The sequence below is a fragment of the Hemicordylus capensis genome, chromosome 5, assembly GCF_027244095.1.
Source record: "Hemicordylus capensis ecotype Gifberg chromosome 5, rHemCap1.1.pri, whole genome shotgun sequence".
In the NCBI taxonomy this organism is placed as follows: Eukaryota; Metazoa; Chordata; class Lepidosauria; order Squamata; family Cordylidae; genus Hemicordylus; species Hemicordylus capensis.
Window position 1 is genome coordinate 226,307,597 of NC_069661.1, and position 16,372 is coordinate 226,323,968.

At 44.0% G+C, this 16,372-nt stretch overlaps 1 protein-coding gene across 1 annotated transcript in view; it reads right to left on the bottom strand.

The window, feature by feature from the left end:
- Positions 1 to 16,372, bottom strand: part of STAB2 (stabilin 2) — a 175,702-nt gene that overhangs the window by 140,542 nt on the left and 18,788 nt on the right. Inside the window, exons 5-10 of the mRNA XM_053258339.1 lie at positions 15,651 to 15,720; positions 13,957 to 14,052; positions 13,287 to 13,412; positions 12,196 to 12,392; positions 7,598 to 7,731; positions 4,973 to 5,106 (exon numbers count right to left, since the gene is read on the bottom strand). Coding sequence (XP_053114314.1) covers positions 4,973 to 5,106; positions 7,598 to 7,731; positions 12,196 to 12,392; positions 13,287 to 13,412; positions 13,957 to 14,052; positions 15,651 to 15,720 — 757 coding nt within the window. The remainder of the gene's footprint in view (positions 1 to 4,972; positions 5,107 to 7,597; positions 7,732 to 12,195; positions 12,393 to 13,286; positions 13,413 to 13,956; positions 14,053 to 15,650; positions 15,721 to 16,372) is intronic.

Below are 16,372 nucleotides of genomic sequence, written 5' to 3' on the forward strand. Positions count from 1 at the left end.
AAAACACGGCAAAGTGCCCTACCATGCTCCATGGGTCCTCAGCAGTCCCTCACTGTTACCCAAGGGCTGGAAATCGGCCGGAAATCAGCCCAAAATGGCATTTCCCCCATTAACAAAAAGAAATTGGCCAAAAACCAGCCCCCAAATACCAGAAAAAGCACGACAAAGTGCCCTACTGTGCTCCATGGGTCTCCAGCAGTCAGTGCCCCCAAAGGGCCAAAAATTGGCCAAAAGTTGTGTTTCCCCCCATTTTTAAAAAAGAAATGAGCTATAAAATGGCTCCCAAAGTCATCTCTGACCTGCAGATATGTGGGTTCAACTCTTTTCCTGCTTTGTCTTTTCTGCATATGTTGGGTGTCCATTACCTGACTGCAGATACTGAAACTGCAGATACTGAACCTGAGATCCACAGGGTTCTCCTGTATTAAAACTCTTAGGACACTTCTTTGTTCTTCTTTGTTCTGTCTGTTCTTTCTTCTCTCTTCCATCATGAGGTAGCTAGCACAGGGTGCAGGCTTTCTATATAAGTTTGTAACTTCTTAAAATAAACCTTTACTTGATTTAGACCTTAAGCAATTGTCTCCAGATCTTCTCTATGAGCTCTGTTCTCATCAACCTGGGTTCCTCTGATAAATAAGAGGTTGATTTAAATACTCCCCTACAGATTATACAACCACTTGTAAAAAAAAGGATTACTCTTGCACGGTTGGCCATTTAGGGCGATGCCACATGTTATTTGGTAGTAAAGTCAGGTTTGCTTTTATGTTTACTCTTGGCCAGAAACTGATACTCATGAGAATATCTGCACAATACAGAATTTCAAATCATTCGTCTCCTTCACATATTACATTTCTAGATGTAGACCTATAAACAAGTAGGACATGATCCATCCTCTCCAATTTGCACAGTTGTGTGTGTGGTCTGGAATGGATTATACTTGTAACATGGAAAAAGAATGGAAGGCTGAGATTCTGTACACACTGTAGTTAGATACAGCTCCATATTGAACAAACTGGTGGACTAAGAGAGAGGCAGTAGAGGTGACTGCCTATGGTGGCAAAATTCCTCCAGCGGCAAATTTTGTTCAATGGAATTTTAAAAAAATGTTTAAAATTGCCACTGCGCAGAAGCATGGCGGCAAGACCTCCATCGCACCTGCCCGCCTCCCAGATTATGATGGCAGCAGGTCGGAGCAAGACAGGTGCGCAGAGTGGAGAGAGCAGCAATACCCCTCCTAACTGAAGCATGCCCACCTCCCAAATGACTGCAATCTCCTGGTTTTGGACCTTTCTGCACACACCCATGCAATTTGTTTTGCTCTGACCTGCTGCTGTCATAATTTGGGAAGTGGGTGGGTGTGAAGGAGCTCTCGCTGCCATGCAAGTGTGTGGTGGCAGTTTTAAACATAAAAAAATTGATTTAAATTATTCCCCCCTTCCTCCCTTACTGCTGGGGCATCAAATCTTTGGCCGCCTATGGGTGGCAAATAACTTAATCCGCCCCTGATTGAACATGCATGGGATGTTTCCAGAAGCAAACTCTGGCCACCATCCATCACCAGACAGATCTGTTGCACTTGACTAGTCAAAGGAGGGATGTGTGCATATCCTCAGCTGCATCCATTAAGTTCAATGGGGACTAGATAAAATATTTTTAAAAACCCACCCTTCAGCTTAAGTTCAATTATTCAAGAGAGTACATTTATCACTCATGCTCTAAAAAGCATGAAAATTGTAACTTAACATGATCACTATAACTTTAGTCACTTATAAGCAATGACTTTGCACAGCCTTGCATATTATGATGGGAAGAGAGCTGGTCTTGTGGTAGCAAGCATGACTTGTCCCCTTAAACTAAGCAGGATCCACCCTGAATGCATACGAAAGGGAGACTAGAAGTGTGAGCGCTGAAAGATATTCCACTTAGGAGATGGAGCCGCTCTGGGAAGAGCATCTAGGTTCCAAGTTCCCTCCCTGGCTTCTCCAAGATAGGGCTGAGAGAGATTCCTGCCTGCAACCTTGGAGAAGCCACTGCCAGTCTGTGCAGACAATACTGAGCGCGATGGACCTATGGTCTGACTCAGTATAGGGCAGCTTCCTATGTCGACTTTACAAATTAGATTCCATGCACTCACACGTTGTCTTGGTCTTTCAGCTCCCTTGGGCCAGGGAGGCAGAAATTCAACTGGTGCATCTCCAATCACTTGCTAGAGATGCCCCTGATAATTTCTGCCTATTTTTACTCTGAGAGCATTTATTAATCTACAGCATTTATTTTGAGCCCCTGAACTTCAGGATGTTTGATAGTAGAGCTCTGAAAGCGAAATACAAAAGCTAATTATAGGGGACAGAGTTGTTACTATCTCCCATCAGCAGTTTCCTCTACCATTCACATTCATCCTGTTTCCTCTACAAGTCAACAAGCTTCTTCCTTCCACTTCTCCTGTAAGAGTATAGTGTTTGAAATGTCAGAACCAATAGAGGAGACATGTCTACATTGATTTGCAATGGCAATTTGTGACACTGCACATTAGAATGGACAAAAACATCTTGCTTAGTTTGGCATTTACAAGGAAGCAAATGCTGACATTTAAATGGGATAGGATTACAAGTTATTATTCCATTCCATTAATATCCCACCTTTCTTCTATGGTGGAATGCAAGACAGCATACATGGGGTTCCCAGGCAGTCTCCCATCCTGGCACTGATCAGACCCAGACAGGCTCAATTTCAAGCTTCAGTCAGGCAGCTGCATCATGTGCCTTCCAACCACGCTCTGAGTTTTGTTAGACAGTTGGTTTTGAATGGGACCAGAAGAGGGCAAAAAGATGGCGAGGGTGTGTGTGTGTGTCTAGGAATCAAGTCCTATGAGGAACAATTGAAGGAGCTGGGTATATTTAGGTATTTTTAGCCTGAAGAAGAGAAGTCAGAAGGAGAGGACTTTTCCTCTGTTGATCACTAGGGCATGACTAGAACCAATAGATTGAAATTACAGGGAAGAAGATTTGCTCTAGACCTAGGAGGAATTTCCTAACTGTAAGAGTTTTTCAACAGGGGAACATTTTGTCTCATGTAGTGGTGGTGGGCTCTCCTACAGGGGTGTGCGTGTAACAAATTTTGCATTTCATTCCAAGCTTGGAATGGAATGAAAAATCTGCAGATCATTCTGCCAGATCAACCAGGTGAGCTGGTTGTTCCGAGGGAATGACCCCATTCAGAATGGGACATTCAGAGTGCCATTTTGGATTACAAAATGGCATGCTTTTGGTCTCTGTGCACATGTGGTGGCCATTTGCATGGTGGTGTGGACCACACAAATGACCGCTGTGCGTGCACAGAGGCCAGAAAAGCACCATTTTGGATTAAAAAATGGCACTCGTTGAAACATTCTGCCTCAGAATGGTTCGTTCTGTTCCAAGCTTGAAACAGACCCCCCCCCCCGCTTTAAAGGGGATTCTGTTTTGAGCTCAGACTGTTTGAAATGGCTCGTTCAGAGGTGAAACATTCCACGTATCCCTACTCTCCTTCACTGGAAGTTTTCAGAGGCTGGATGGATGGCCATTTGTCAGGGATACTGCACAGTTTCCTGGATTGAGCAGGCTGGTAGACTATAAGACCTCTAAGGTTCCCCTCTAACCTAAAATTCTATGAATTATGAAAATAAGCAAGGTATGCCTTTATGAAAATTGCACCCAGAGAGTGCCTGCATGTTTGAAACTTCTCCAGCCATGCAGACTCCAAGTACCCTGCTCAGCTAGTCCCCTGATCTCTTTGCTCCCTCTCTTTCTGCCTATAGCACAGTATAGCACAGTATAGTTCATTGCTTGTAAGCCTTTTTCTGTAGGGCACCTGCTTTCATCTTGAAGCACATTGTGCTTTGGATTGCATAGGTTGTATTGTAGAGGGGCTGGTCAATTGATATTACTGCCTAGAGCAATAGATTTGATGGCTTTTGGGTCCATTGCAACTCTATGGATGTGGATATGAAGAGAGATGCATAAGGGTTATGAGCTTATTTCAACATCACACAACTGACTTCATGGAGAATATAAGAAAAACATTGATGGGTCAGGCCAAAGCCAATCTAGTACATCATCCTGCTTTTCACAGTGAGGCATTCAGTCACAATCCCACAGAGGACAGCTTCGCCGCATTGGTTCCTCAGCCAACCACATTCACCAAATGTCTGAACCTGCAGTTCCCTTTACACTGAGAGTCACCCAGATGCCTCTGGGAAGCCCAGATGCAGCAGTCTTCTCTTTTAGTGGCACATTGCCTCTGAACCTGGAGATTCCATATAGCAAGCATGACCAAGTTATTTATCTTGAATTAGACTGGTAGCACTACAAGATACTAGAAAGGAAAAATACAGTAGACCTCTTCAAGACAAAAGCCCTATGCAGGTGTTATGTCTGCCATGTACCACCCTGAGCCATTTTTGGAAGGGCGGTATCGAAATTGAATTAATAATAATAATAATAATAATAATAATAATAATAATAATGTACCACAAATGCATGATGGGGCAAACAGAAATCAAATCAGCCAGCAGCCATGCCCCCTACACCAACATGCTCACTGATTATGCCTCCTGAATCTTTATCTATTTGGCACTGGTCTGCAGAGAGCCATGCCAAATTTGGAGAGGCCCAGGGGAGCATGGCCAGTGACTGTGTCAACATGGAGTGTATCTATCATTAGCATGCTTCCACTTGTTTTCCTCATGTGTTTGCAGTACATGGCAGGCACAACACCTGCACAGGGCTAGAACCACTCTTCTATTGTAAAAAATTGATTTCTAATTTAAATTAAAAAAAAAATTACTACTAAACATTTCATCCCATCTGGGTCTAGAATGAGAAATGTTTCTGGTGGACAGAAAAGTTAAATTGTAGGGCTCAGACAACTGCAGTATATTTCATAATTGACAGGTCTTCTGATTCAACCTTATTTGTTGAACATGTCAACATACCAAAGAGTTCTATAGCATATGTTAGTTGTCCTTCCCACTGTCCTCCGGATTTGGTGTTTATGTCTCTGATTCGGTCCATGATGTTTCCATAGCATATAAATCCATCACCTACGTAGCCCTTTTTGCAAGTACATCTGAGGCAAAAAAAGGGTGGGGGGAGGACAAAAGCAACACATATTGCAGTTTAACAAAACAAAATCTCAGACATATCAATGATTGTAATTAAACCATATGGAATGTTTAATATTCTCATACATAATGTTCATTACATACAATGACCATGATAACAATAGACACCAATGACTTATCACAAGCTGCTTTTGCCATTCTCCTCAGTTTCAAATCTTCAGTCATTCAGCATGGAAGGCTCCTCTTCAGGTATTATGAATTAAAACCACACATAGCTGACCAGCTATTTGGATCCTGACCAATGTCATTTTGACTTAAAGTATAAACATATAGCCCAATGACATTTAAACACATTTTTTGGACTAACACATGCAGTTTTAATAATGTATTAAGTGTCTATTAAATTATTCATTCACTTAATATCCAGGAAAGTGCCAGTGTGCTGTAGTGGTTAGAGTTTTGGACTAGGACCGGGGAGACCTAAGTTCAAATCCCCATTCAGCCATGAAACTTACTGTGTGACTGGATCTCTCAGCCTAGCCTACCTCACAGGGTTGCTGTGAGGGGGGAAAAACCATGAACACTGCCTTGAGCTCTTTGGAGGAAGAGCAGGATATAAATGTAAACATAAATTATAAAATAATATTGGAAAAATGGTCCCTCTAATCTGTTCATAAGGAAGAAATATGGGAATTTTAAAAATACAGTGCGTATCCTACTGCTTTCTTTTACTTGACCAGCCTCTGTTAATGCTTCTTTGTTCTGCCACTCTGTTTGCCTCTGTCAATTGTCTATTCTTTATTTCTCAAGTCTGAAGTTATTATACTGTGACTCTAAGAGGAGTTTCATTGATAAGCCTCCTCAATGGCCCTTGGAACATAGGAAGCTGCCATATAATGAGTCAGACCATAGGTCCATCTTGCTCAGTATTGTCTACACTGACTGGCAGCGGCTTCTCCAAGGTTGCAGGCAGGAATCTCTCTCAGCCCTATCTTGGAGAAGCCAGGGAGGGAACTTGGAACCTTCTGCTCTTCCCAGAGCGGCTCCATCCCCTGAGTGGAATATCTTACAATATTCACACTTCTAGTCTCCCATCCATATGCAATCAGGGCAGACCCTGCTTAGCTAAGGGGACAAGCCATGCTTGCTACCAGAAGACCAGCTCTCCTCTCTCTCCCTCTCCCTATCTTGCAATTATATTGACCTGTATACTAGGGACGAGACATTGGCGGGTGCACTTTTTTCTTATCACTGACACACTCTGATGAGAAAAAATATTCCTGCCAGCAGTATTCCTGCTTCAGAAGACACAGGAACGGATTGGAAGTGGAACCTGGCAACTCAAAGCAGTAGAAACGATTGCATTACAACACCTGTGAAATAAAAGGCAAAACAACAACAACAAAAAAGCAGCAGCTGACATCCTAACTATTGCAGCCTGGGTTCCAACATCAGCACCGATGCTCCTCTAGCCCTGGCACTAGTTCCCGTCCTTCCAAAGTGTGGGTGCTCTTGTGCAAGAGTGCAGACACTTTTGGAGCTTGCCTGCACTCCAGAAGCACTCTGTTAGAGCGGAAATATTTTTACTCTAAGCAGTGTGTTTCTACTCCAACAGAATGCTTCTGGAGCATGGGCCAACGCCAAAGTATTTGCACCCTTCTGCAAGAGCACCCATGTTTCGGAAGTGCAGGGTCTAGCAAGGAGTCTAGCAAAGCATTGGTAGTGATGTCAGAAGCACCCACGCTACATTAGTCAGGATGCTAGCCAATAAGGATGTTCTCATGAGCAGCCTCTCCCAGGCGAGGGCAGTCCAGCCTGGGTTAGGCAGCTCGTGTGCAGTGCCACACAGATCCACACGGATCCCGGTGCTGCCCTCCCGCCTTGCCCCACTTTTAAACCCTGCCTTTAGCTTAACCCCGCTTTAACCCCAGCACTAGGGTTGTGTGGGCACTCGGGCTGCTTGCAACCCAAGCTCCCATCTCACGGGGATATCCCCCAATGCACCATGCTCATAGCATGGTGCATTGTGGGATATCTGGAGGCTGGGATGCATTGTCCTGACCTCCAGAGATCTGTGCTGCTTGGAGCAGCACAGATCGTCTGGGAGCACGAGACGCGCTCCCAGCAGCAGTCTGCCGGTCATCTGGGGAGAGGGTAAGTTGGTAAAGCCTCCCCCTACCCACAACCTGGTTGTGTGAATAGCCTCATTGTCTCTGATCGATACATGCAGGGAATTGGCACAATCCATTCAAAATTAGGAGTGTATAACTGTGTCTAGTGTTTGGTATGCAAATAATACAAAGGAAATACATATGCCAAATGTTTTTTCTGCTCAAAGGGGATAAGCATTTTGTTTTTCTATCCATTCTATTCAATATTTATCTTTGCACAAGTCTCACTTTTGTAGAGTTCCTCCTTCCTATGTTCCTAAAAATTGCTGTATAAATAGGCTAAAAATTGAATAGCCTTTGCCACACAGAAAGATAAATTACTTACAGAGTTTGTCCTGGTCCTGTCATTGTGCATTCAGCATATTTATGGCAAGGGTTGTTAGTTGCACAGATATTTGTCATCCTGCATCCTTTTCCAGGTACAAAATTTCTGAAATGTTCTTTGCATTCACAGTGGGACTAAATTGGGAGGAGGGGGGAAAGTGTTTTTAAAAATGCATTTTTTAACCTTTCCCTTCCCCGCCACTTTCACTTAGGCCCCTTTTGGACATAACACGAAACCTCAGGTAGACAAAGCTGTGGTTTGTCAAGCTGTGAAGCCATTATTCCTGGCTTCACAGATTTGTGAAGCCAGGAATAATGCTGCAGACATCATGCCAGCCTCTCACTGGTAGCAGGAGGAGCTTGTGCACCAGGGGCATAACTACCATTAGGCAAGGGGAGGCAGTCGTCTTGGGGCCCCACTGCCTCGAGCCCCCCCCCAGAGGCACATCACATGACTCCCCACCCACCCGTGTTGCACCCCCTATGAATTATGTTGTGTCTCTTGGAGATCGGCAGGAGCAGAGAGTAAAAGAAACTCAATTCAATGTGAACTAAGTATTCAACTAAGTATGCACTATATATTGTGAAGTGTGTTTGTGTGTGTATATCAGCGGGGGGCCCATTTTAAAATCTTGACTCTGGGCCCCCTCCAACCTTGCTACGCCCCTGTTGTGCACAAAACCCAGGCTAGAGTGGCAGCAGAATTCGGATGACACTGTGCTGCCTTCCAACCAAAACGTGCAGGGGAAAGCGGGGTTTCTCCAATCTGTTTAAATCAGAGGTGCTCTTACCCCTGGACTTCAGGGCCTCCATACCCCCTGGGACACCCCCCATCCCAAATCCTCTTTAATCTATCCTGGGCGGTATGGTTTGTGCCCTCAAGAAACTACGTCTTTAAAAATGATGCTTAACTTGCAGAGGTTTGGTGGGGTGGGGGATCCAAAGGCTTTTAGGTCCAGGCTCCAAAATTACCTAGGTGCACCTCTGATTAAAATGCATGGACTCCAGGGATGCAGCATCCCTGTTGCCAAGCAGCAGCAGGAGGAGAAAGGAGATGGCGGAGGATGGGGCAGCAGTTTCAAGAGGTGGCCAGAGAGAAACACAGCCGCCCTAGAATGGACACATTTCTGGGATGCTCTGAGCTGACCTCTCAATGGAAGTGGGAGGAGCTTGTGCACAAAATCCAGTTTAAAGTGATAGCAGAATTCGGATGACACAATGCCGCCTTCCAACCTCAGGTTTCAGCAGCAAAACTCACTACAAACTGAGGGTTCAAATTCAGGTCTGGGAGCAAAAAACAGCCACAGTTGGGTGATGAAACCACTGCTTCATGCTTTCAAACAATCACAAACTCAAACCACTGGCACATTTACCTCTGGTTTGGTGTTATAGCCGATAGGGCCTATCTGTTGTCATGTAATTGCAAGCTGCATGGGGCAGGAACTTATCCTTTTGCTTATATTAGTTCTATGAAGTACATTTATAGTGATATTTAAAATAATTATTACTATATTTGATTTGCAGATGGCAGTATTTTCTCATTAAAAATTAAGCGCTATCATTTCATGACCCATAAAGTTTACTACTAATAAATTCCCACTGTTGAATATTAGTTAGCCAGCTATGTTCTGCTTCATCTAAGACAGGGGTTTTCAAACTTGGGTGTTGCTGGACTACAACTCTCATCGTCCCCTGACACAATGCGAAGGCAGGCAGGTTTCAGTCGTATGCTACCTACTATTTTTTTGGTACTAGAATGATTTTCACTGAATCAACAGGCAAAATGATGACTCAGGGGAGCAGATTTATACAGGGCCAGTTCAGATGAATCTCAGCCCATCACTGCTCTTATAGGTGATAAGGCAGGAGCCTTGTGAATGCAGTTTCCTCTACGTTTCTCACAGACATGCTGACATGTTCTTGGAATGTCCTTTACTCACATGTAAAGGGTGACTGTCCAAATCACTGCTGTATAGATGCTGCAAAACCCAACAGGGTTTCATCTGAACCGGCCCATGTTGAATTAATTAACAGAGTATGTAGTTAAAATTACTTTTGTTGGTAGTTAACTACTGTAATGTAACTATTAACAATAATAATTACTTTCATCCGTTAGGGGAAGATCATTAAATAATTTATTATTATTATTATTATTATTATTATTATTATTATTATTATTATTTTTACATTTTTATACCGCCTTTCGTTAAAAGAAAACCCCAAGGCGGTTTACAAAAATTAAAAACATACAGCAAGAAGCAATAAAAACATCAAGCTAAAAACAAGCATAAAAACAAGACAACAGATAAAAACACACAAGAACAGCAGTAAAAGATGATTATGTAAAAGCCTGGGTAAAAAGCCAAGTCTTTAAAAGCTTTCTAAAAGCTGTGATGGAGTCCGAGGAACGAATGGCCACCGGGAGAGCATTCCAGAGTCTAGGGGCAGCAACAGAGAAGGCCCTGTCCCGAATGCACGACAGCCGGGCCTCCCTCATTGTTGGCACCCGGAGCAGGGCCCCCTCAGATGTCCTAGTCAAGCGGGCAGCAACCCTTGGGAGCAGGCGGTCCCTCAAATACCCCGGGCCCAAACCATTTAGGGCTTTAAAGGTCAAAACCAGCACCTTGAATTGGATCCAGAAACAAACCAGCAGCCAGTGCAGCTCTTTCAAAATGGGGGTGATATGTTCCCAACAGGCAGCTCCGGATAGAACCCTCGCTGCCGCATTTTGCACTAGCTGTAGTTTCCGGATATTCTTCAAGGGCAGCCCCACGTAGAGCGTGGGGGTAATCCAGCCGCGACGTGACTAAGGTGTGGGTAACCATGGCCAGATCTGCCTTCTCGAGAAAGGGAGGCAACTGGCGCACCAGCCGAAGCCGTGCAAAGGCACCCCTGGCCACCGCCTCCACCTGAGCCTCCAAAAGCAGAGCCAGGTCCAGTAGTATCCCCAAGCTGCATACTTGCTCCTTCAAGGGGAGTGCAACCCCACCCAGAACCGGTAAAATCTCCTCATCCCGATTGGCTCTCCTACTGACCAACAGTACCTCCATCTTATCTGGATTCAATTTCAGTTTGTTAGCCCACATCCAACCCATCACGGCCTCCAGCCCCCGATTCAGGACATCCACCGCCTCCCTAGGATCAGATGACAAGGAGAGATAGAGCTGAGTGTCATCCGCAAATTGCTGACAACTCAGTCCAAATCCCCGGATGACCTCTCCCAGCGGCTTCATGTAGATGTTAAACAGCATGGGGGACAAGACTGAACCCTGCGGGACCCCATAGGCCAACGGCCATGGGGCCAAGCAGTAGTCCCCCAGCACCACCTTCTGGACCCTCCCCTCAAGAAAGGACCGGAACCACTGCAACGCAGTGCCTCCGATTCCCATACTCGAGAGGCGGCCCAGAAGGATACCATGGTCGATGGTATCGAACGCCGCCGAGAGGTCCAGAAGAACCAACAGGGACGCACTCCCCCTGTCTAGTTCCCGGCGTAGGTCATCCACTAGAGCGACCAAGGCAGTCTCAGTCCCATACCCGGGGCGGAAGCCAGATTGAAAAGGGTCCAGATAGGGTCCATTATTTATCATCATCCTGAAAATATAACAAATATCATTTTTATCATTATCCTGAAAATTTCATAGTAATGCTAATACAAACAGTGACAAAATCAGTAACTAAGAAGGACACAGCATGCTTGCAGTTATCAGAGAAGAGTGTGGCAAATTTTTAGTTTTCATAGTAGAACAAAAGGAAGAGAACTAGAACCATCACCACCATCTAGGTAAAAGCTAGGGATGTGCAAACAGGTCGATGTCCATTGGGCATGTGCTACAGCCTCCAAAATGGCCACCACCATGGGGGGGTGAGGCTCAGAATGGGCCAAAGACCACCTGAACTGGGTGATCTGGCACAAAAATGGAGGCCAGCGGGGGGAGGGAGAACCCCCTCCCGCAGCCTTGGAGAAGCCCCCCGGATCACCCAGTTCAGGTGGTCTTTGGCCCATTCTGAGCCTCACCCCCCCCATGGTGGTGGCCATAAAAAAAAAATTGTGAACACCCCCTGGACTAAATTGAACCGGGGGTGTTCGGGAGTGTGTGGCAAAACCACATATGCCCAGTCTGGTTCAAGTCTGGTCTGGACTCGAACCGAACCGGGCCACCAGGTTTTGTGCACACCCATCGTAAAAGCCTGCTGAAACAAATAAAAGGTCTACAGTCTTCTCTCAAGCTAACCTACCTCACAGGGTTGTTGTGAGGATAATCATAACCATGCACACTGCTCTGGGCTCCTTGGAGGAAGAGTGGGATATAAATGTAAAAAATTAAATAAATAAAATAATAATAATAATTCAGGTGAGAGCAGAAAGCCATCAGACGAGAGGAGGGCAAGTAAATCTCCTCAGGGAGGGAGTTGCAGATGGTGCTACAACTGATGAAGCCCTCTCACATGTTCCCAACAACCTCCCCTTGTATGCAGGGCTGGATATACAAGAAATAATTTGATAACCTCAGTGGATGGGCAAAATAATAAAGGAAGAGCTGATTCTTTAGATTTAATTTGGTCCTGAGTCAGTATTTGCTTCAGTTACTCACTTACCATTAGAGGGGCATCATATTTACAGACAGTAGACTCTGTAGGGCAATTCCCAAAGTTTGTTTGGCAAGGATCTATAGGAATGCAAACTTGGCCATCTCCTCTGTAACCATAGTGGCATGTACAATTGTGACGATTGGGTCCGAGGTAGAGGCAATCAGCATGAGAATCACAAGGCTGTTTTGAGCATGGGTTGATGGCTTGGATGAGAAAAAAACCCACAGTAAAATAAGTATCAGAAAGGAAAGAAGAGGCAAACACTGAGTGCTTTCATTTTCCCACATCAACCAAGGATCCATGGTCTGTATCACCTTGCCAAGTCTCTTATCGCATTTCTGTGCCAGGTCAATAATCCAGGGAAATAAGAGTTTCTTCCTTATTTGGTAAGATGCATAATGTTCTTGCCAAATGGTCTCATTTAGCAGTGGCCAATGAGACAGTTCACTGGTGGCAACCGAGAAGGGAAAAGGGAAGGCCACTTTTACCATAATTATGAGGAAGTGGTAGCAGAAGCAGGGAGTGTCACATTCAGGATCATGTCAGGTATTGCTGACTGGCTAGCAACCCCTGCAGAAGTAAGCAGCCTGTGTTGGAGGCTTATAGCCAATCAGCAACCACATACTTACACAGTACTAACTGAGATGCCCTCTTTTTCCATTGCCACATTATTGATGAGGTTTCCCTTCCTCTAAATAACTACCTCATCAGCCATTGCTGCTTTCTGAAGTTTATTTATTCATTGATTGATTTAATTTATTTTTATATTGCTTTTCTAAAACAACACCACACAGATTGAGTCACAATATTCAAAACGTACTGTAAAACAAGAAATCCATCAAAAAGGAGAAAGATAATAAACAAGACACCATAGCCAGTGGTGACATGCACAGAATTGTAAGTTACCACTTGGTGAAGGGTTGTCTGATTATACAGAAGGCTGCTGATTCACCAGTCCTGTGAAGCAATGGGCTTGAACGAAGTGCACAGATATGATATAATATGCGCTGGAATTAGAAATGCAAACATGATGCCCCCCACCTGTTCTCTTTCTGGTATAAAATGAAATAAGTCTACTGGACCTCCAGGTTACTTACGTTCACAGTGTTTGCCATCTCCCTGATAGCTGGGAAGGCATTTGCATTCCAGCTGGGTTTTATCTATGCTGGAGACAGAACACCTGGAGTTTTCTGGGCACTGCAGGGCCTGGCATTCAGGTATAGCTGGGATGAAAAGAAGCCCAAGAGTTATGCGGCATAGATTGTCAAACTGTAAGAATTTATTTAAATAATTTAAGTGTTTCTCTCTGGGTTTGGCCACAACCCCAGTAGAGACACTTTAGTTCAGAAGATAGGAACCTCCCAGGACATTTAATCTAATGAACCCCAAGAAAATGATCAGACCTTGCAGTTCCCATAAAACAGTTTATTAAGGACTCATCACAAATCAAAGAAAGGATGCAGCAGAAATAGTGCAATCGCTTATTTCAACCAGTTGAAAGTGACCAGTTCTCAAGAAAGCATTCAGCTTGCTCCAAAGAACCGGGGATAATTTTAAAATCCACCGTACTGTTTTTATACCCTTCCCCCTTATTCCACCACATAATAGATTTATCATCAGAATAGTTAACTATTAACAAAAGTAGTTTAACTACATATGATTTCCTACATGAATTCCTTTTCATACAAAGTTGTAATTACCATTCAACTAAATGAAAAAAGAGTTTAATAGCTTGTAGTTTAATTGCTGCTCATCACTTTTACTTACGTTGGTCACAGCTAGGACCTTTGTATCCAGATAAACATGTGCATCTACCATCTCCAGTTATCCCACTGCTGCATGTTCCATGGATGCAGCTACATACTATGAACAGAAACAAAACCTTAGTAGTAATATCAATGGCCAATATACAGGCTAAAGAAGCGCAGGTGTGCACATGCTATGCACACCATACCATGCACAAGAAGCACATGGTATGCACACGCTATGGCAAAGAGGCAATATTTATCAGTCTCTTCTTCCCTCTGAAGCTGAGTGTAACCCCCAAAATAGTATATGGCTGAACAATTCTCAGTATCATATTTGTGGGGGTGGTGATGGTTACAGTTGCCTTCAAAGAGGAGACTGATTAAAATGGTCTCTCTTCCTGGGACCAGCACAGCATTAGCTATACTGATGTTCTATTTGTCTGGATGTCAGCTAATAATATTTTAGCAGTCTTTGAGTTTGCTAGAGACTTCAGTACGCAAGAAAGTTGACATACATTTGGAATGATCATGAGTCTCTATGTCAAAGAAGAGCTAATTCATGTAACCACAGCATACGTTTCTCCACTTTCAGTTTGACTATAATTTGCTCAGGGTACACAGGCTCATCATAGCCCTGAGAGTGGTTAGGTATACCATTGCTCATACAATATACACAGATCCTTTTTAGGTCAATACACTGGCAGCAAGCTGCAGTGACGATCAGGAAGAGGAACCAAGGCACATGCTGTATAGTCATGAGAATGCATCTGTAACTATATATTTTTCAAGAGATATGTCAACAACACCCATTGATTAATATGTTGGCACTTAAGCCTTTGTACAGTGCTTATACCATTATCCACAGAGCACTTAGCCAGCATAACTCTCAGAGGTAGGTTGTATTTATAGGTGAAGAGAGATAACTAAGAGAGGAGAGCTGGTCTTGAGGTAGCAAGCATGACTTGTCCCCATAGCTAAGCAGGGTCTGCTCTGGTTGCATATGAATGGGAGACTTGATGTGGGAGCACTGCAAGATATTTCCCTCAGGGGATGAAGCCGCTCTGGGAAGAGCAGAAGGTTTCAAGTTCCCTCCCTGGAATCTCCAAGATAGGGCTGAGAGATATTCCTGTCTGCAACCTTGGAGAAGCTGCTCCAGTCTGTGAAGACAATACTGAGCTAGACAGACCAATGGTCTGACTCAGTATATGGCAGTTTCCTATGTTCCTATGTTCCTAGTTATTTGCCCAAAACCACTTGGCTAATATGGGAGTTTAAGCTAGGCCTCTCAGTTCAAAATTGACCATTTCATCCATGAGGCTACCCTAATTTTGATAAATGTGTTATTCAATTAGAGCTGGTTCACTAAATAATTCAGCTGTGCAGCATAGGAAATATCCTTGAGGAAACATCTTCAATACATTCCCAGCATGTCAGCACCCACTAACTGATATCCTGATTACTGCAGTTTCCCTCTGTACACAGACGATATCTACAGGAAACATTCCTGTATCCCAAGAATCTGAGAAAAGGCTGTTGTATAGGATTGCAGGGGCTTAATTACTGCAAAACCTTCCTGTGTAGTTAGATAGTTATGCATACAATTAATACTAATACTTAGTATTTGTATAGTGCTTTCAAGTGTTCAAGTGCTTCACATTCTCATTTGGGTCTTTATATGTTCCATTTTTCCAAAGGAGTCAAAAACAGACATACCTGAAGTACAGTTAGGTCCAAAAACATTGTCTTCAGCACATGTTTCACAGGCGGTTCCACCAAATCCTTTCTATAGAAAACACCATGTAAAAATAAGGCTGGTAGTGATGAGATAAGAGCTAAAACAAAATTTTACAACTACTGTAGAAGAATGCAGCTTTTGAAATCAGGGTCAGAGGGGTTCTCAACCATCCAGGATTGACATTAATCTTTAGATGGTTACCGAAAGCAATCCTGGAGATTTTAATGGCTTGATACTGTGAAATATATTTGGGGTGGGGAATCTCCAGGACTACCTTCAGTCAGAGTTGTACTTGCTGACATCCTAATGAAGGATGTCATCCATACTTGCTGACATCCTAATGAAGCTCTGGGTGGAACTCCATGAAATGTGGCAGTGCTGCACATGGAACCGACTGACCCAGCTCTCATGCAAGGGTGTGCAGGTAGGGATTTCAAACACCTCTCCTTCCCCAAAAGCTCTCTGTTTTATTCAAGGATATGTCCCTGAGGGTCACACAGGCCTCAGGGACAGATTTTTTTTGGATGACACAGAGGATTCTTGGGGAATGGAAAGCAGGCAAAATTTGTCATTCCCCCCACCCCCCAGCACTGGAGTTGTGTTAGTCTGGAACTTGTCTGCACCTTTGGAGCACTGATGCTTCATAAGTTACTGTGTCAGCCACTGTACATGGTTTGCAGTCTTAAAGTTGGCCACTTAT